The 21647-nt window shown below is 45.3% G+C and overlaps 1 protein-coding gene and 1 non-coding gene across 2 annotated transcripts; both read left to right on the forward strand.

The window, feature by feature from the left end:
• Positions 1 to 533: 533 nt before the first annotated feature.
• On the forward strand, positions 534 to 19274 carry PPP1R8 (protein phosphatase 1 regulatory subunit 8). Its single transcript, XM_037501052.2, has 7 exons — positions 534 to 638; positions 2349 to 2409; positions 7815 to 7968; positions 9217 to 9437; positions 11191 to 11335; positions 16317 to 16381; positions 17850 to 19274. The coding sequence occupies exons 1-7, from the start codon at positions 583 to 585 to the stop codon at positions 18201 to 18203; spliced, it is 1056 nt and encodes a 351-aa protein (XP_037356949.1). The 5' UTR covers positions 534 to 582; the 3' UTR covers positions 18204 to 19274.
• Positions 4060 to 4225, forward strand: LOC119237365 (small Cajal body-specific RNA 1). Its single transcript, XR_005123301.1, has one exon. It is a non-coding gene; the product is annotated as a small Cajal body-specific RNA 1 (non-coding RNA).
• Positions 19275 to 21647: the final 2373 nt, after the last annotated feature.

The following is a 21647-nucleotide window of genomic DNA, read 5'->3' on the forward strand; positions in this document are numbered from 1 at the left end:
TGCAGTGATTTGGACGCCTGTCTTCTCATTGAACCTGCCCTAAGGGCCAGCTAGTTCAAAGTTTTCATAAAGACTAGATGGTCTCCTTAGGCTGCATCCCAAGTACGGAAGCTCGCAAGTCCCAGATGTGAATTAGGAAGAGGAAATGAGTAGGGCGCAGCTCCAGGAAAGGGCAGAAGGGGAGAAACTGGAGGAGTGGTCGCCCCAATCTCCGAGCTCGGCCTGCTAGTTTCCTCTAGAAGGGGGTCACAGGCTGACGATGCAAACCCAAAGCAAGGTTGGACTCGCAAGATTTTAGAGCCCAAAGGCATGTTTGCAAGACGGCGGATGGGGAGACCGATTCCCCTCTTTCTCACCTGACTCCCGGCCAAGGAAAGCCCCACCCTTCCAAGAAATCCAACTCTCAAAAGCCGACACAGCCATGAATGACACCCCAGCCTCCACCACCATAGAAGCGCCCCATACGTGAGTGCGTAAGTGCGCGCGCTTACGCACAGGCTGCTGGGATGCCGTCTCCCCCGCCCCGGTCTTCCAGTTTCCCGGCGTGCTTCGGGCCCGCCAAATGGGAGGGGGAGACGCAAGATGGCGGCAGCCGCAAACTCCGGCTCCAGCCTCCCGCTGTTCGACTGCCCGACCTGGTGAGTGGCGGGGCAACCGGGGATGGAGTGGCCTGGCCCGCGCTGGCCCGGGCTGAAAGGGCGACTCACTTTTTTCGCAGCGAGCCGAGCGGCTCCGAGACCCTGGGAGTGATTGAGGGAGAACTGCCCGTCGGGCCGGGCGGCGTGTGGAGGAGCCGGGAGCCTGGAGCTCGGGCCCAGGAACTGAGAAAGCCCGGTGTTGGGGATTCGGAGGCCCTCGCTTTGGTATCCTCTCGGGCGATCAGGCGGGCGCCCGGGCACTTCGGCGTTTGTCCCGAACTTACCCCAACTCCTGACTGGATGCCTGGTGCTCTTGTGGAACACCGTACCTGCCCCCCTGTTCTGTCCCGAGCGCGCACGAGCCAGCTTCCCGCCCCCAACCCAGCCTCAGAGCCCCGCATCCCGGGTGCGGTACTACTCTGCCTCTCGCAGACTGGGAGCTCCCTGAGGGGAGGGACGGCTCTGACCTACCTCCGCGTTCTCGGCCCCCAGCGCGAAGTCGAGCACAAGTGGACATCAGTAATTGCTGGAGTGAACCCCTTTCATCCTTCGCAAGTTCCTGAAAATAATGGAAGAAATTAGTCTTTGAATAGGGTACAAGGTGAATTAATATGCATTGCCTTGCATGGAGACCCTCCGAGTTAGACCGTTTCTGCTGCACATCATCACAGTGTATTGTGTGTCACTACTGTCTCCCATTACATTGAGATCCTCAAGGGTGAGGGCTTTCTGGTGCATCCTCATGTTCCCAGCTTCTAGGCCTGAGTCAGACACACAGTAGGAGTTCAGAAAGTATGCCTTGGATGTAACTTTCTTTTCCCTGTTTCCCAGACAAAATGGGTTTTAATCTGTTGTTTTGTCCTTTCAACAGTTGCCTTTAGGAGTTGGGACCTAGGATGAGGTGACTATGTTGCATATGCAATTAAATGGAAGCGGGTGCTTTTTGTGTGCAAATGTAGGGACTTGGACAAGATCAAAGGCCCAAATACAGAAAGAGTGAATGTGTGTCCCATGCTGTGCTGATTTCAAAACCTGCCATTTCCTCAGTCTGGTGTGTACCAGCCATTGTTTGGTACTTTGACATGCGTATCCTCCTTGAATGGTGTGGCCATAGGGTTATAGAGAAAAGGTCCCTTATATGCCATTGTAGAAAGACTTGCTGAAGGGCAACACATTTCTCTTGTATTTATTTGGCACCTGGTTTCATGGGCATGGTTCTTTGTTGCCCTAGTTCCCTAATTATGCTCCTCTTGATTTGGTCTCAGAGCTCAGGACAATATCCTGTGCTTATTCTGCAATGAGAATAATCTCCATAATCCCAAAACAGCAACCCATTTGTTCTACCTGTATGGTATTAGTAATAGTGGCAAATCTTAGAGTCAGTCTCCCAGTGACCAACTCTCCCGGCTATAGTACTTGTACTTTATGCTCTTTCTCTCCAAGGTAGATAATCCAGTGTTAAAAATGCAGGTTTCTTCGGTGCTGCTCAAAATACAGATCCACCAAAATCTGTTTTAGAGCAATTGAATCACTGGGGAAGTGTCAATGTAGAAAGGAGCTGAAATAACAGTGAAGTAGATGACATTTCTGCTTGAAATTGAACTAATTATAGACTGGTAGGATCGCTGCAGTGTTGAATGGGACAGTGATTGTAAATGGCATTTACAGTGAACTCGTCCTGATAATGTTTTTTTCATTCTTATTTTTCAGGGCAGGTAAACCCCCACCTGGTTTACATCTGGATGTAGTCAAAGGAGACAAACTAATTGAGGTATGGAAATGTATGTCTTCCCCTTTTTTTCCGTCACACTAGAGGTTTTGCCAGTGACTCACTTTTCCACCCCCTCTCCTGTGCTTTGTTTTCCAGCAATGCTACTTTTGTTCATCCTTTTTTTTTTTTTTTCTATTAAAAGCACATAGTGACATAACACATTTAAACCTCATATCTCCCACAGACACTCAGTTTTTTGTGACTTCTCTCACCTTCCAAAAGAAGGGTTTTTATATATCATGGGCCTATTGGCCCCCATAAAACCGGAAGCCTTGTAACTTGGTGAATTTCCCTCCTGAGACCATGGACTTGCATGGAAGGTGCAAGATATGCAGTGGCTGAAGGACAATGATGTAGATTGAGTTTAACTTTTGAGTCTCTTTTATGAGATGCGGGCTCAAACTCTTCAAAGGAGGATAGCAAACTAAGACACTTGATCAAAAAGATAATGAAATAGTGCCAAAATTCATTCATTTAAAACATTTGAGTGCTTCCTATATTTAGCATAGTACAACAGTGAACAAAACAAATATGGTTCCTGAACTGAAAGACACTGTCACAAAAAAAATTTTACATGAAATAAGCATTATAAAGAAAAAATTTAGCAGCATTCCAGCTTTTATAATCTCTTCAGAGTGAATATCACATAGGAAGTTAAGAGAACATAAATTTTGATTAGCTAGGTTGTATGAGGTTTTTTCCATCCTTATGGGACCATTTATCAGGAAATGGAGATTGAACCCACGATGACCATGGAGTTGTGGGTTTCCATGTCTAAGACCAACTTTATATTTGCTTACTCAGAATTTACATTCAAGGCCCCATTACTGAGTGCAGTTGTTTTTCTTTGATTTATATTAAACACATTTCATTCCATGGTTGAAAACTGTCTGTGCGATCTCCTAACATATGTTATGTAAATATGTGGTCATTTTCAGGATGTTAAAGAGATTCCTAGGTATTTTGCTCTTTGTCATGGATTCTTATACAAGAATCTTAAAGCTTACAATAGATATTATTCAAGGAGATAATTTAGACTGTTCCAAAGAACAGTAGCAATAGCATGAAGCTTTGAAGACCTATAGAAATCTTTTTTTTTTTTAAAGATGTATTTATTCATGCATACAAGAACCAGGGTACAGGCCAGATGTGCGGGAGGGTGAGAGGACCCACCAGACACAGAGCAGGGAACAGAACAGGCAGACTGATTGAAATACACTGCTGAGGGAGAAACGGGCAAGACAGGAGAGCTCTGCCGCAACATGTGGGTATCTTCCCGGCTGGCCAGGATCAAACCCACGCTGCAGAGGCTGTGGACAGCTTCATAGTGCTGTGCTCAGCTGCCTGCGCCACCAGGGAGGCCCGACATACAGAAATCTATTTTGTTATTAGAATTTAGTAAATCTTCCTTTTCAACAAGAAGACTAACCTTAAAGATAATATATCCTTTTGTGAAATAATTTGTATCTTCAAAACACTTAACTTGTCAACATCCCTCTGATTACTGGTTTCCATTAACTGATAATGTTCTCTGTCTTTAATTGTTCTTAGGTGTGCTGATTTGCCTCATGGTTGTCAAGTTATAATCCTTAGAGATCTCTGTATTGTTTTTGAAATGAATTGAAATATGCTTATTTTTAAGGATTTAGACAGCACTTGATACTAACCGAGCTATCTATATCCTAGCCTTGTGCCAGAGGCTTGCGATGTGTTGTGATAGCTGGGTTTAAGAAGTGCAATATTAAAACAAAAGCCATGAGTCTTTTAAGCCCAGTGTGTAAAGACACACACTGAGTTATAACTCAGAGGCACAATTGAATAGCAGTACCATAACTTGTCAAGAAATTGTGGGCTTAATGATTGTTAATGATTGATGCATATTTCATTCACCTGCACAGAAGAGGCACATTGTCCAACAATTCTAAATATTTTTCCCCTGCATTTTAACCTTTCTGCAGCTGAGATGTCTTTAGTAATGAGTGAATGTGTATATTTAATTTGAAGGCCTTCTCTCTTATTTTCCCTCTCAACACCGAAATCTCTGTTATGACTTTGCACCTTAGAATCATAGAAATTTGCTCAGTGTTATATTAGAACCCAAGACCTGGTGGTCTTTGAAGCAGCTGACTCTTGGATAACATGGATTTGAACTGTGTAGGTCCACTTATGTGCAGGTTTTCTTTAAGTAGACATGGTAATCATGGTATTGATAAATATAGTAAAGTACTTAAATGTTACTTCCCTTGTGGTTTTTCTAAGTAATATTTTTTTCTCCAGCTTACTTTATTGTGAGAATACAGTATATAACAAAATATGTATCATTGGACATATCAGTAAGACTTCTGGTCAACAGCAGGCCATTAGTAGTTAAGTTTGGGCGGAATCAAAAGCTAGACACAGATTTTCTACTGCACTGCAGGGTTGGGGCCTCTAGCCCCCATGTTGTTCAGGGATCAACTGTATTGTCTTCCTTGAGACCAATCTCTGAGCACTTTGGCTAGCAGATTTTGGTTTGTGAAGACATAATCTGTGTGTACATAAATATGAATGAGAAATGGCAGACGGATTCAACCTGCATAGTATTACCTAGAGAGAGAAAGATGTTGATATTTCAGAGCATCTCAATTCTAAACCAGTGTCTTATTTTTCACCAAAGTCTTAAAACCTGGGTCTAAACAGACGTGGGGATAGTTGTCTGATTGAGCTGTCAGGCAGTTGTAAAGTCTTGGTGCCCCTTAGCAGTATTGGCCTGTGACCCCAGAGGTAAGCCACCTACCTTAACTAATTGAACTAATGGAGTCTTAAGACTAAGCTTGAAAGGAACTGGGTAAATGATTATTTAAAGAAAAATTAAGAATGTGACCCATAGTATTCACTCTTTTAAATGTTTCTTGCCATAAGGCGAAGTTTTTGATGTAGGTAGAGTGAAGAAAACGTATGGTGTGGGGCCTCCCTGGTGGCACAAGGGGTTAAGCATTGCACTATGAAGCAATCTGCAGCCTCTGCAGCACGAGTTCGATCCCTGGCCCGCCATGGAGCAACCCACATGGGGAAGCACACCTCTCCTGTCTCTCCCACTGCTTCCCTCAGCAATGTATTTCAGTCAATCTGCCTGTTCTGTTCCACGCCCTATCTCTGGTGAATCCTCTCTCTCTCTCACACACACACACGCACACACACACCCCGCATCTCTGGCCTATACCCCAGCTCTTGTATGCATAAATAAATAAATCTTTAAAAAAAGAAAAGAAAATATATGGTGCAGTGCTTTAAAAAGCTTAGATTCTGAAGTCAGACCAGAATTTCTAATCCAGCTTACAAATACCTAGATATATGATTTTGAATAGGTTAATTAATTTCTTAATTGCTCAGTTTTCTCATCTACAAAAATAGGAATAGTACCTCCCCATCTCCCAGAGTGCTGGTGAGGATGAAATGACAAAGCATAAATGCATAGCACAGTATGCATGGTGCATGAGTGCACAACAGTTGTTACTGTTAGCAGTGCATGAGGTTCATTTCTGGCTTTGTAGGGGAGACACTGAAGCATAAGGGAGAATAGTAGCCCACTGTGAGTTCAGCGACATAAACAGGAAGGAAATATAAACCTCTCAATTCCTAGCCTGGTACAGTGCTGACTTAACTGTCCTCTACACAGCTTTGTGCTGCCTTCTCTCAGGAATTTTTTTTTAAAGATTTACTTATTTATGCATACAAGAACTGGGGTACAGGCCAGAGGTGTGGGGGGTGAGAGGATTCAACAGAGACAGAGTGGGGAGAACAGACAGATGTAGTGAAATACACTGCTGAGGGGAGCAGCAGGCGAATCAGGAGAGGTCTGCTGAGCCATGTGGGTAGCTCCCTGGCCAGGGATCAAACTTGTGCTGCAGTGGCCACGGACAGTTTCATAGGTTGCATCTTAATCCCTTGCGCCACCAGGGAGGCCCCCTTCTCTCAGGAATATTAGGAGTAGAATGTGAATGTGAACTACAGCTTAATGAGACTTTGTGTTTAAAGGGAAAACATAACAAACCCAAGTGAGGGTTATTCTTCAAAATGGCTATAGACTTTCAAAACTGGAGGAAATATGCACACAAATACATCTAGAGTCCTTCATCTGTGATAGTCCCTGTCTAAACCAATCTCCTACAAAGGCTTTACTGATGTAGGAGTAAGAGAAAAATAAGGGCAGTGTAGTTTTTCATAAAGCAAAATTCAACTGAAAAGAGTGGTCCTGGCTCTTCCTACTGTTAAAACGATTGTAATGATGCTAAATGGTGGCTTTTTAAGTGTTTTTATTTGGCAAAATAAACGATTAGCAATGCTTTATCAGCTCCTTCTCCTGTGTAATTGTTTTAATAACAGTTCACTGATCTGTAAAATCCCCTTTCCTGCTGTTATATGGGGTTGCGGGGGGGGGGGCATTATGTAGTCTTATTTTTTCCGTTGCCACATCAGAGGCTGGTGACATTTTTGAGCTCTTCTCTTAGAATTATTTCAGACCTGTGGTACATTGTTTAGCATATTAGCATTGCATGTCATTCACACCTGAGGTTAGATCCTAGATCTGCCACTTCACCAGCTGGGCCACCTTGAATGAGTGACTTCTCTCAGAATCTATTTTCTTGTCTTTAACAATAGAGGTGATACTTCTTTAACAGAGTTGTTTTGAGAATTAGGTAATGCTTCAAATACCTACATTAAGGTCCTTCAATAAATGTTAATAATCCCCACATGCCCTTCCCCCATCTGGAAAATCTTTCCCTTGTGTGGTAGTTCCATATTTGGACATAGCAAATGCTCATTTAGAGGTAACCCTGAATAATACTTTTCTTGTGGCCAAAGTGAAATGGGGCAATAAAGTTAAATGTAGAGGTTTGTACAATGTCTAATGTAATTCCAGTTCCTGAATATTTGGGGGCTGTGGCTGTATGATTAGAATATAGATTAGGTGTTTCCACCCTCTTCTTTTCCTGACTAATCGATGATCTTCATTTGAATGTTTATTTTCTGAAAAGCATTTTGTTACTTTATAGAAAAGCTTTGTGCTTCTTGTTTCCTGCTTGACCTAAAATTAAGATTTAGTGAAATCTTAAATTTCCAAAGGAGAGACGATAACTCTTGCAGGCTATGTTCATCTAATAGAATTAAGAAAACTTCTTTTCATACGAACACTAGACATTTGACCACTATATTTGGGGAGATTAAGTATTATTTATCCCCCCCCCAAAAAAAAATGATAGTAAATCACTCTCAGCTCTTTGTCTTAAAGAATAATGGGAAATATATATATATTTTTTTACCTTGGCAAAGAATTTTATCTACTCAAGATCCTTTAGTTACTTGACTGGAAGAATTTTTGCTGAACCCTGACTTAAGTAATATTTAATTTAATATTTATTTAGAAACTGATTATTGATGAGAAGAAGTATTACTTATTTGGGAGAAACCCTGATTTGTGTGACTTTACCATTGACCACCAGTCTTGCTCTCGGGTCCACGCTGCCTTGGTCTACCACAAGCATCTGAAGAGAGTTTTCCTAATAGATCTCAACAGTAGTAAGTAACTCACATCCCATCCGGTTTCACACATTCCCTTTTGGGCAATGTGAAAATGCTCTTTGGGTTCCTCAGTTTTGAAAACTTGTTTTATTGCTCATCAAGGAAGTTTACATATGGTTTTTAAATCAGCCCTTCTCTCTCCCTATAATTACTCCTACTGAAATAAATGATGACAAGGGAGAGACGAGGGCTTTGGGGTGTACTGTCCTGGAGGCAGCAGTAGGTCTACAGAGAAAACAAAGCCAAAAATGCACCCAAAAACTAGGGACTGTGGGTATTCACATATTGTAGAACCATGATAAATTGTGTTCCAATTTAAGCAGCTGTGACTTAATAGGGTAATGGTACAGAGCATTAAAAAATATATATATTTGTTTTGAGCAAAATTTAACTTTTTATAATGGGACCTTTATCCCAGCTACTTTTACTTTGACTACTACTAATAGTCAACTTTAATTCCATAAGCACATGCTGACTATTAAGTTTTCAGCTTTGTCAAAGATAATCCACAAAAATGCAATTGAGACTTGACTGCTTGGGACCAAGGATCCTGCTTCTTGGGTTGGTTGTGTTCTAGCCCCACCTTCTCCCCCAGCACACGCACACACATAATACATACACATACACATACCACCCCGATCTATTTATATATTGGTTTCGGAGAGCTGTTTCACAAGTGCTTACTTGCAAATTTATCTCATTTTTTTCTCCATTTCATAATGCACAGAATGCAGACATGGAAAAATATTCAGAATCTCCAGTAGAATTTTGGCTTGTCTTGGCATTGATATTGCACCTGTTTCAGCCAACCTCTCTCCTTGTCCTGGGGAAAGCCCCGGCATAACTGCCACCAGGCCTGTGTTCCTTAGACTTGGGGCTGGAGCGGTCAGACCACTGCGATGCCTGTCTCCTGCCTTGGAGGGCCATGGCTGTTTCTGGGTTGGAGCCATTCCTGCTGAACCCAGAATGGAGCCAAGCCTGTCTGCAGCAGAGAACAAGCAATGGTATTTGTTACTTGGGGTGCAACAGGTCTGAAGATGTGTAAGAAATCCACTGAAGAGATTCAAGACCCAGTGAAGGAGTTTTCCTTTTTATTGTGACCCATGAAAAGGGATGCAAAGTGGACCCATTGCCATTTTCACTTTAAAAAGCAAAACTGATGTGCTGGGAGGAGCTGCTCTCCCTTCTGAGACTCAGGTTGGTTTTGTTTGTTTTCCCTCACATTTCTGATTTGGTTATTCTCAGCACACGGCACTTTCTTGGGTCACATTCGGTTGGAGCCTCACAAGCCTCAGCAAATTCCCATCGACTCCACGGTCTCATTTGGCGCATCCACAAGAGCGTACACTCTACGTGAGAAGCCTCAAACATTGCCATCGGCTGTGAAAGGAGATGAGAAGATGGGTGGAGAGGATGATGAACTCAAGGGCTTACTGGGGCTTCCAGAGGAGGAAACCGAGCTTGATGTAAATCCATGTTACCATTTTGTCTTTTGGATCTCTGGTTTTTGTGCCCTAGTGGTTCTGTGTAGCTTAAAATCTCAATGACTTAGCAGTAAGTAGAGGTTTTCCTCTTCTGCAGTGTTGGATGGGCATTTGTGATGCTCCTCAGAGAGCCGCAATGTGTAGGTTTGGTTATGTGCGGCCGGAGTTGATGAGGAGACTGCCTCTCTGTCAGTAGACCTTTATGGTTGTCTTGTGCACTGTCACTGGATGTTAGAAGCCAAGGCTTAGAGTTACGTTTTTCTATAACTGCACTGTCCAATCTAGTAGCCACTAGCCACATTTGAGTAGTTACATGTGACTAGTGACTACCATTTTCAAAAGCACAGAGAACATTTCCATCATCCAGAAAGTTCAGCTTTACAGTCCTGACTTGAGAGGCTGAAGCTTTCATTCATTTGCATAGTTTTTTACTGTTGTCTGAACATCCCCGGAATCTTCTGGAAAGAGCTAGATTACTTTTGTTCTTATGGGCCTGACTGTCCTGCGGCTATGAGTTTTAGAAGATTTCATTTTTTAATTATTTTTTATAATTGTTTTTTCTTAATTTTTGCGAAGAATAACTGGGATGTAGGTCAGAGGTGCCGGGGGGTGTGAGAGGATTCACCAGAGACAGAGTGGGGAGCACAACAAGCAGATCTACTGAAATATGCTGCTGAGGGGAGCAGCGGGCTAAACAGAAGAGGTCTGCTGTGCCACGTATGGCTTAGTTCCCCGGATGGGGATCGAACTCAGTGGTGATAGCACTGAGACTTAACCCATAGGCCACCAGGGAGGCCCAGGATTTCATTTTAAAGTGTTTTCCTTTTCTAGAAACTAGTCTAAAGACTGACCCAGTACTTTGTGATGTAATAACAGTCCTTCATCTGTCTGTTGCTGCTCTGGTGGTGCTTGGTCTGTTCAGCCAGTCAAAGCAAGAATATCCATAACCACCCACATACATTTATTATTCCTGTTCACCAAGGTAGTTCCCATCCCTTACAAAGAAAAACAATAGAAATCTTACAGTTTAGAAGTTGTTTTGTTCTCAAGGAGTAGCCTCACAGCCACAGACCTTTCTGGCATCCTTGCCCATTTCTTCTCCAGAATGCATTCATGCTTATGTTTAGTTTAACATTTAGGTCCTGCCTGAGTTCTCATTCTCAATACCTTTGAAATACCTCAAGCTGCAGTGCAGACTGGAATAAACCCAGAGGACTGGGAGGAGGCGGGTAGCAATGCTGAGGCCAAGTTAATCATTGAGATGGGGTTGGGAGTAACAAAATAGTAATGCCAAATATTAAATGCACTGGTGATGTCCTTATGAGTTTGCTGTGCAGTTGTCCTTTCTCATCTTTGTTTCATTAGAGACAATTTTTGGAGTTTCTCCCAGTCATATTTCTTTAATTCTCAGCGCGAAGACATGATAACCTTCCTTCAATTAAAAAACAAAAACCTTCACTCAAAGATATTTGCATAGATGACCAGTTCTCAGCTCAAGGCCCTTCTTTTGAATGTCACTGCTCCACTAGTTAATGTGGACGTTCACATTCTGTCAGATGAGACTCATTAGCATTAGCAGTCTAGGGACAGTAGCAAATCTTTTGCAAATGCCGAAGAAAATCTTGTCTGCCGTGGGTCAAAGTAAGCTAATGCCTTCCTGCCCTTTATTTAGTGTTGTAATTTCATAATTCCCTTGGTACTGACTCCTGTCTTTCTTGTGTGTGCCCTGGCGTAGAACCTGACAGAGTTCAACACTGCCCACAACAAGCGGATTTCCACCCTCACCATAGAGGAGGGGAATCTGGACATTCAGAGACCAAAGAGAAAGAGGAAGAACTCACGGGTGACTTTCAGTGAGGATGATGAGATCATCAACCCAGGTGAAGTATCTTCCTGGTTTCTTTGATGGAGAAGCTGTGGTCTGAGAGCATAGTGTGTACCAACTTTGGGTCAGTTGTGATGTTTCTCAATAAGGTTTAGGACAACAGGTGCCATATTAAGGGGAGATTTTTTTTTTTTTCTTTTAAAGATTTATCTATTTATTCATACAAGCACAGGGTACAGTCAGAAGCACGGGAGGGTGAGAGAATTCACCAGAGCCAGAGCAGGGAGCAGAACAGGCAGACTGACGAAATACACTGCTGAGGGGAGCAGCGGGAACGGCAGGAGAGGTCTGCGCGCCATGTGGGACCCTTGCCGGTGACCAGGGATCGAACTGGTGCTGCAGAGGCTGCGGACAGCCTCGCAGCCCAGCGCTCAACCGCTGCGCCACCAGGGGAGGCCCAAGGGGAGATATTTTTGTACAGTTCATTGGTGGGGGCCCCTGGCCACTCAGGCAGTATGTAGTTGAAGGATAAAAGTGGGGAAGGAAGGACCCATATAATCAGTCTACAGGACATGGCTGCAGTTCCTCCCTGCTGATCTGGCATGTGGCATAATGGGGTTTTAAGTGGAGTACAGGTGTTGGCTGTCTTTACCTGAAAGTAGACAATTATTGTCTTGATGGTGTTCTGAGTATGACTGATAACTCTTAAGATTGGGGTCCTCCCACTGCTACTGTTTTTTTAAAAAAGATTATTTATGCCTACAAGAACTGGGGTACAGGCCAGAGGTGTGGGGGATGAGAGGATTCACCAGAGGATTCACCAGAGACAGAGTGGGAAACAGAACAGGCAGACTGAAATACACTGCTGAGGGGAGCAGCGGGCGAGACAGGAGAGGTCTGTTGTGCCATGTGGGTAGCTCCTTGTCTGGGGATTGAACTCGTGCTGCAGTGCCTGCAGATAGCTTCATAGGTTACATCTTAACTCCTTGTGCCACCAGGGAGGCCCTCACTGCTACTATTAATTAGCATATTAAGACTTTCCTTTCTGTAAGGAAGTAAGTTACAGTTTCTGTCTGAAGATGTCAGAAGATACAAGCATCAGTTTATAGGAAGACCACTAAGTTTACCAATTTGCTCCATCATTCAGCATTCATTTATTGGGCTCATGTTGTTGCCCAGGTTTTCAGGTAGGTGGATGACGTGGAGCTAGGAGATACAGTTTATACAATGAAGACAGAATTGGGATTCAGAAAACCTTGTTTAGAAACAAAGATGTCAGACTAACAGGTTGCTTTTTTGTATCTCTGATCGAAATGGAATGAAAATAACGTTGACATCCTGCATTTAGATTCCAAATACCGATTACTCAAATGGAGATATATTCCAGCAACCGCTCATGGAAAAAAACAAAAAAATCTAGGGATTTTACTTAATTGAAAATGCAGCCTGAGTCATGGGGGGGGGGTGGTTTGGAAACTAGCCAAGTGCATTTTAAGATTGCATTACTAGAGAACTCCCACTGGCCTGTGTTCTGAGCAGAATTCACCCAAGAGTGTTACCAAATGCAAGTGTGGTCTTAACCATCAATGTGTAATGTAGTCCTGAAGATGAGGAGACTCACAACTATGGAAAATGGTCCCCTGAATGCTGGTAATATTGGGGAATCTGGAGAGCAGTTGGTCTGCCACTGGCCAGATGTTTGCATGGCTTAAGGAGGAAGGAGAGGACAAAACCAGAGCCAGTCAGCAGCAAGTATTTGACTCATCTTAGAAAGCAACAGTGAGGGCCTCCCCGGTGGCGCAGCGGTTGAGAGCTGGGTTGCGAAGCTGCCCTCGGCCTCTGCAGCGCCGGTTCGATCCCCGGCTGCTCCCCGGCTACCGGCCACCGGAGGAGGGTCCCACATGGCGCGCAGACCTCTCCTGCCGCCCGCTGCTCCCCTCAGCAGTGTACTTCGGTTCTTCTGCCTGCTCTGCTCCCCACTCTGGCTCTGGTGAATTCCCTCACCCTCCCACGCTTCTGACTGTACCCAGTGCATGTATAAACAAAACAAACAAATAAATAAATAAAAAAACATGCCTCTATAAAAAAAAAAAAAAAGAAAGCAACAGTGAATTCTGGTTTATGTTCAGAAGAAGAATTCAGAGGATTGCCGTGAGAGTGGAGCATTTGTTCCAGTGACTGCAAGTTCACTTTCTGGTGGTGTGTAAAGTGTACGGGATTACTCTTTAGGCAATGAATGCCTAAGCGGCTTTCCAAATACGGGATGCTTATTTCTGGACCCCAGAACTGATTGAATGTAAGTTTTAGGGGTTAGACCCAGAAATTTATAGATTTAAACAAGCTCTTGTTTGTCCTGATGAATAGCAATTTGGGAACCATGGACTTCACAGTATTTTAAGTCTCTTTTACGACTTAAGGTCTGATCTGTTCTGTTTTTCTCCTTAGAAATTATTGCCCTGAGCTTTATTAAGGAAGTATATTCATATAGTATTGCATAGCAGTTAAGAACACCAGTTTGGGGCCTCCCTGGTGGTGCAAGGGGTTAAGCATCACATTATGAAGCAATCTGAAGCCTCTGCAGTACGAGTTCGACCGCCGGCCCACCAGGGAGCAACCCACATGGCGAAGCAGACCTCTCTTATCTTGCCCACTGCTCCCCTCAGCAGTGTATTTCTGTCAGTCTGCCTGTTCTGTTCCCCACTCTGTCTCTGGTGAGTCCTCTCACCCCCCACATCTCTGGCCTGTGCCCCAGCTCTTGTATGCATAAATAAATCTTTTTTAAAAAAAAAAAACACACCAGTTCTGGGGCCTCCTGGGTGGCACAGGGGTTAAAGTCTCAGTACTATCAAAAGCTAACTAACCCACATGGCACAGCAAAATCCCCTTAGCAGTGTATTTCAGTCAATCTGCCTGTTCTGCTCCCACTCTGTCTCTGGTGAATCCTCTCAACCCCGCACCTCTGGCCTACACCCAATTCTTATATGCAAAAAAAAAAAATTTAAATATTAAAAAAACACAACATACCAGTTCTGAAATAAGAGAGCCTAGGTTTGAAATCCACCTCTCTTAGTAGCTATGTGACCAGCCAAGCGACTTAACAGACCACTGACCTCCCAGGATTGGTGGGGAGAGTAGATAATGTACATATACATGTACATGTCAGGTCAGTGTTCAGCACTCAGTGAGCTCATGATGAACATAAACCCTTGTCACCATCATCTGCTGCTTTTTACCCATTAAGTCTTTCCTGTCCTAGAAACAGTTCGTAGGGGCCTTGTCAGCAGATAACCCTGGAATGGGCGTGTCTTCTCTAGGAGTAGAAAGGCCAGAGAGAATGAGAAGGGAGAGTGGCCTGAGCACCTCAGCCAGCACAAGCCTGTTGCCTGTGCAAGGTGCATTCCAGCTACTGGGCTCTAGTCGCTCTTGTATTTCGTTTCACTTGCCTCACTGAAGAAATGATTAGAATAGAGCTCCTGTGGGGATGAGAGAAAAGAGGTTTCTTTTTTTAGAGACTTGATCTCTCTCCTAATGAACCTTATTATCTTTGCCTCCTCTTCCCTATAGAAGTCATTTGTTCATTCATTGAGCTAAGATTGGTTATGAATGTAATAGTAGGGTATATTCTTTAAAGGCTTCCTAATTTGTGAAAAGCCAGTCTTAAAACAAATTAGGGGTTTATTCACAGACACTCTATGGGGGTTGGGGGTGGGGAAAGGAGGGCTTGGGTCAAAATAAGGGGGTTGTAATTGTATGGGGAATATAAAATATAAAATTTAAATAAAATGTGGAAAAAAAGACAAATTAGGGGTTTATTTGTTTTCCACAGGAAAACAAATGACAGTGTTGCTTTAAATAGCAAGTGCCTTCCATGAATTTAAAATAAGATGTACAGCATCTAGTAGAGAAATGGGTTCTTTCCTGCCACCGTAAGATAAAAGGGGCTTGGAGTTATTTTTCTCGTAATAAGTTTGGCCTGCCTCTTGCCCCACATTCGGCCTGCTGCATCTTGGGTGATGCAGTTCCGTCATCTCTACTTTGCAAGCGCTCTTCCCCACCTCTGTGGAACCACTTCCACTGCGTTGTAGCCTCTCTGGCTTTACAGCTGTGAGTCTGTGAGCAGGGTCTTTCTCTTTGTTTCCATGTCCAATGAATGAGACCTGAGAGGTTCATTGGCTCTATGCATGTCCTTTACTTGGTCTTTTTTTCTTTTTCTTTTTCTTTTTTTTTTTTTTAAGATTTATTTATTTATTTATATAAGCACTGGGTACAGTCAGAAGCACGGGAGGGTGAGAGAATTCGCCAGAGCGGGAAAAGAACAGGCAGACTGACGAAGTACACTGCTGAGGCGAGCAGCGGGTGCAGCAGGAGAGGTCTGTGCGCCATGTGGGACCCTTGCGGCGGCCGGGGATCGAACCGGCGCTGCAGAGGCTGCGGGCAGCTTCGCAGCCCAGTGCTCAACCACTGCGCCACCAGGGGAGGCCCATCCCTTACTTGGTCTTAATGTTCTCCCCCCGCATTGCCAGTGAAGCTAGAAGGTCTGTGGGGTACAATATGAGGTGTGTACGCTGTGCAAAGGGACAGAGGACTTCAGGTTGTTTAGTGGAAAGTCTTCATCATATTTAGTTGTGCAGGTGAAAAGCCCAAGTTAAGTTGGTAGTGCCAAAACTGAGTTCTAATTCTGTGATTTGCTAATAAGTAGGCATTAGCAAGGTACGTGGGTGTGTGGCCTTGTGGGATTTGATCATGTCTGCTCTATTTTTTCCCCTCTCAAAAGAGAAGTTATATGGCACACACCACAGCCTATTTCTGGCTACTGGACTCAAATCCTGCGTCCTGCGCTCTCCAGCAGAGCACAGGGTAGTTCCTCATGCACAGTTACTGTGAGGATTGGACACAGTGCCTGGCCACGTGAAGTGTCAGCTGTATTTCACTGTTTTCTTAGGAGTTGCTGTGATTGCTTTGTTCGCAGTGTTCCCTGGACCCCAACGCCTTCTAGCAGAGTCCCAGCCTAACCCTTTCCTCATCTCTTTTTGCAGAGGATGTGGACCCCTCCGTTGGTCGCTTCCGGAACATGGTACAGACAGCAGTGGTCCCGGTCAAGGTAGGAAGTAAACTGTAACAATGTCTGAAATACCATACAGCCGGGTTTAAGACCCTTTTTTATGTGTAGTTAAGTGCTTAATTTTAAAACACACTCTTTACTCTTCATTTTGGAGTCTCTCAAAATACTTTCACCTGTCTACATCTAGAATTCCCTAGAGTCCCATAAGAAGGCTGCAGGTGACCATCCACTTTGATACGTGTAAATTATGATGTGATGTGAGTCTGTAAATTTACCTCCCAGTAGGATGCAGCAAGGCCCACTGACCTTCAGCCTTTCCCTTTTAATTCAGAGTAAAAGCCATTGTTGCATTTCTGCAACCTCTGACTTTTGCTATACCTTTTTGTTATGAATGGAAATAGCGCAAATAGGAAAGCCAGCCCAGATCTGAATTAGATTAAAGATCAAGTTTGTGGCAGAGCTAGGGAGTGGAAATTACACAGACGTTCTGATTGTCCAACACGTAGATGACACAGGGAACAGCTGCCCCTCAAAGTGGTGAGACCCCTGTCAGAAGAACAGTTCAAAAAGTGATTGGAAGATGCTAGACAGAGAGGCTGTAGAGATTTTTATTTTAAAAACCTCTTTAGAATAGACCATGGTGTGTCAGATTCCTGGTTAGTCTTTTTTTAATCTGAGGCACAGGCGGGTGAGGGGGTCTTCCGTGAGCTCTAGTCCAGTGTGAAAAAATGCAAGGTGACATTTTTCTGTGCAGTTCCATAGTAGTCAGGTCATATTTCCCCTTCAGCTCTTTCTTTTCCTCCTCCTTTTGAAATAGTCTATTGTCATTAAAGTATAAAACCAGCAGATATTTATACTTTCATATCAATTGCATTTTGCTATAATTCACATAAAATGCACACATTTTGACAGATGTGTCCATGCAGGTAAGCACTACCGTAATCAAGATATAGAAAATGTCCATTTCCCCCACCCCACCCCCAGAAAATTCCTTCCTATCCCTTTGCAGTCAGTTCCTTCCACTCACAACCGCAGGCGGCCAGTCAACTGGTTAGTTGCTACACATTTGTTTACAAATTGGACACCCGGTATGAAGGTGTTTATCCCCCAGAGGAAGATTTAAACGCCCTCGCCCATCTGCCACTTCCTGTCACTTCCGTTTCCTAAGAGGGATTTTACCTTCAAAGAGAGGGTGTGTGACCTTAGGATAAATAATAGTCACTTAAACCAAGGAAGTTTCACTTTCTGAAGAGCTCGCCTGCTGTCTCACTTTTCTTGGTGTGATGAGGGAGGGACAGCTTGTCTGGCGCCGTGTGTGGGGAGCCAGCGTGTCAGAGGACCACTCTGCGGTCTCGTCAGCCCCGCGACGTCAGCAGAGCTGTGGGTTGTCCAGGAAACAAAACAAGCTAGAAGTTTAGGGTCCTTCCCCAATCTGTCTAGGACTGGACTAAGAAAGACTAACACTTCTCTTGTGCTCACCTCTTCTCTCTGTTCGTGTGATCCACAGAAGAAGCGGGTGGAGGGCCCTGGCTCCCTGGGCCTGGAGGAAACGGGGGCCCGGCGCATGCAGAACTTTGCATTCAGTGGAGGACTCTACGGGGGCCTGCCCCCCACGCACAGTGAAGCCGGCTCCCAGCCTCATGGCATCCACGGGACAGCACTGATTGGTGGCTTACCCATGCCATACCCCAACCTTGCCCCGGACGTGGACTTGACTCCCGTCGTGCCATCAGCAGTGAACATGAACCCTGCACCAAACCCCGCAGTCTACAACCCCGAAGCTGTCAACGAACCCAAAAAGAAGAAATATGCAAAAGAAGCTTGGCCGGGCAAGAAGCCCACGCCATCCTTACTGATTTGATATTTTTGGTCATGGAGAAGGGTGGGATGGGGTGGGATTGGGGTGAAGGGTAATGGGGGAGTTAATGAACTAGGGAGAAAAACTTTCCATGTGTGCAGTATCGTCTTTCAGACGTCTCCTGGGGTCCTAACCATGTACTATTAAAACGGGGGGTGGGTTGAAATATCCTGTGAAGACCTGTCTTCAGGACACTTTCAGCGTGGAGAAGTGTTTCACGTTTTCCTTTCAAGAGACTGCCCTGGCTCTTCCCCGGGCTTTCCATTACCTCTTCTTTCTCTTCTCCCTCTTTCTATTTCTAGGATAACTTTTATTTAAAATCACACACCCTAAGGAAAGATTCCAGGCTTTCAAGGTTGAAACCAGAGCTTTGGAGGCATCACATCTCCTGCCTAATTTATATTTACTGTCCCTACAAGTTCCAGGTAGCAAAAGGGTTCCCACAGATCTCAGGTTGGCTTAGAATTCTTCAGTTAAACTAAGGTTTAAACTCAAAAATGTTTTCCTGGGTCAGTGGTTTGGAGGTCCAGTGGTTAGACACTCTCCTGTCCTTTCTGTTGGACTGGGAACATTTTGATTTTCCTCTGTCTGTGACCAGTGCCATAGACACAGGTTGATGCTTTTAAACTTAAGTATTGTTTGAATCTTGCCTGTTCTTGTCAGATCTGAGTCCTCTACTTGCCTAAGTTCCTCATCTGATTCCAGACTACTTATCCTCTACTCCAAAACGTTACTTTTCTTCTCAAGTGTGCTGTGAAGGCATTTTTTAAAGGATATGGCCAGTTAGAGAATTTCATTTAAAAGGGAAACGAGTTTACTTTGCAAGTGACCGCCGTCTCTAAGAGGACCTCTTTAGTTGTTGGCGTGGAGGCTCTTCCCCCTCGACAGAGCTCTCGTGATCTAGAACTCCAGGTAGACCTGGCTAACAGCACAGGAGACCAAGGTAGGAAACATCGACATGAGATTTGTACAGAGATTTGTACATTTGTGTAATAGGCCTTTTCAAGCTTTATGTGTAGCTTTTTACCTGTAACCTTTATTACACTGTAAATTAAATGTAACTTTTGTCATTTGGGTGCTGTCTGACTCCGTTGCCATGACCACTGCCACTGGGGAGTGTTTGTCGGAGGTGCGCTTGCAGGCTTGGGAGGTGATACACTGTCCCCGTTTTATAGCCACAAATAAAGATGCTCCTGATGACTGCAGAGATTCTAATTAGATTCCAGTCCCCAGACTGAAGCCTCATGGAGCAAAGTGGGTTAGGAGGTGCCTTCTGCCCTTCATCAGCAGCAGATGGGGCAGGGCGGGGCTAGGCTCAGGCACTTGTCCTGGGGTTAAGTCTGGTCACCCACCCTCGTCACAGCTGCACGCATTTGAGCGATAGCTCAGGTGGCACAGGAGCAAACAAGCTGCAGTTGGGGAAGTTTCGAAGGGGCTGCAGCTGGAGATCAGATGGAACGGCCGTGCCTTGTAGGCTAGACCTAATGTATGTGGCTTTGCGACAAACATGCCACAAGGAGCGTGGAGGGGCGGGGTAGCCTGCTAGAGGGTGGGGTCCATAAAGTCACCCTCTCTTCCGAGGAGACCTTCCTCATCCCAAAGGCTCCTGATCGTGCTGGTTACGGGGCACTCACTGAGCACCCCCTGCCATGCCACGAAGAGAAATACTGTTTTTGTCCCCATTTCACAGAAAACAGGCTCAGAAGCAAGCTTTCCTCTAACCACACTGAGCGGAGTCAGGTGACCTGTAGCCTGCTCAGAGCCCGAGGTTACTGCAGCCTCCAGGGTGCAGGATGCGCTTGGCCAACAAGTGACACAGCCTGTGCTCCACGGGCTGCAGCTCGGGAGTGTTTATAAAGTCTCCCAAGCGGAACCATTCATTGGAAGGTAATATTAAGGGATTTAGATCTGGTCAAGATAAATCTTTCCTGGTAAGAGATTGTAGGGTAAGGTAAAAAATCATAGCAGGCTTTTCTGCCCTCCCGCCATTAGGCTGGATGATGGATCCCCGCGGTCCTGAAAGCATGCCTGATGGCGGGCACCTGGAGGAGGGTGTGGGCATGCATGAGTGGATTCACCTGGGCTCAGACTGGGCTTATAAGGGCGGAGGCATGGGGCCGCAAGCAGAAGAGGAACAAATAGAAGAGGAGCAGAGAGAAGGCCAGAGAGCCCAGAAAGAGTGAAGACTTGCTGGGGCCGGCCCCCCAGCACCCCTGCCTGCTGTGTACCTGGTAAATCCCAATAAAAGCCTGAAAAGCCACCGAGGGCTCCAGGACTCTCCTTTACCCGTCTGCTCGGGTCATAGAGATCCTGCTCCGTCCCTTCCTGCCATCACAGGGATGGCGCTGCACCTTCCTTGGCTTCAGAGTGTTTGAGCAGCAAAGTGAAACTCGCTCCCCACAAAGTCTCAACAGGAAATAGCCAACCTGCAGGCTATTTCCGGCCCCGTTGAGGGCCCAGCTCACTAGTGGAAGCGGGACTGGCCTGGCCAGGGAGCTTCACCATGTGAGGCCTGTCTGGGAATCCTGGCTCACCTGGCCCCCAAGTCTGATGCACGCACATCGTATTTTAGTGCCCCTCAGAGGTGAGCTCCCCCGGAAGGGCTCAGGGCAGCGCTAGGTGAGGAGGCCCCTCCCATTCACCACAAGAGCCGGCAAGTGATGGTTGCTCAGGTGAGCACAATGTTGCCGAGGAGCTCAGCTTCTCCCCTCTTTGGTCTCAGGCCTACAGTTTCCTTGGAGTCCTCTGCACACTTGCTATGGGCCACTTGCTATGGAGGGAAGGGATGACCCGCGTTCCTTCCCCTGGTGGGGGAGGGCGGAGGAAGACACCTGACATCCTGGCTTCAGACCCTGATGGTGTCATCACTTGCCTAAAATACGTACACTGTTAGATGACAATTGGAATTTTAGGGCCCAAGGGACTTAGGGGATCTTGTCTAGATCCTTCATTTTGCTTGTGAGCAACCATGCCGGGGGGACTCGCTTCTTTCCATCAGTGGCTTGAACATGTGTGAGCCGGGATGTGGAAATGTCCTCCCTACGAGGGGCTGTCTACAAGGGGGACACGCACACTCCCCACTGCTGAGCACCTTACTCAAGGTGTAGACAGGGTCAGGGCAGTGGAGATGAGCAAAGCCCTGGGGGTCAGGGAGGCTTCTAGGGAGAAGCTGACATTTGAACGGATCGTTGAAGAGTGAGCAGGATTAAGCTGTGTGGGAGAGTGTGGACCAAGGTTGTCCTGGCAGGAGCCAATGTGAGAGGGACATGGAGGACGCAGGCATGACTGGTGGGGAGGAGGAAGAGGAATCAGAACGGCAGAGACCCTTTGAGCTTTGCTGGGGAATTTGAAAGTACCAGGAACCTCTGAAGGAATATTTTCTCTACTTAAAAAATTAGCAAAGACACACTCATGAAGAAATCTTGGAAAGTGCAGATGACTCTCCCC

This window comes from Talpa occidentalis, unplaced genomic scaffold (assembly GCF_014898055.3).
Source record: "Talpa occidentalis isolate TD23 unplaced genomic scaffold, MPIMG_talOcc4v2.1 talOcc4.9, whole genome shotgun sequence".
Lineage (NCBI taxonomy): Eukaryota > Metazoa > Chordata > Mammalia > Eulipotyphla > Talpidae > Talpa > Talpa occidentalis.

Bases quoted from the DNA above. Each gene is read 5' to 3' on its own strand.
- PPP1R8 (XM_037501052.2), top strand. From the start codon at position 583: ATGGCGGCAGCCGCAAACTCCGGCTCCAGCCTCCCGCTGTTCGACTGC. The intron at 2,410-7,814 runs GTATGGAAATGT...ATATTTATTTAG, and splicing joins AAGGAGACAAACTAATTGAG to AAACTGATTATTGATGAGAA. The intron at 7,969-9,216 runs GTAAGTAACTCA...GGTTATTCTCAG, and splicing joins CCTAATAGATCTCAACAGTA to CACACGGCACTTTCTTGGGT.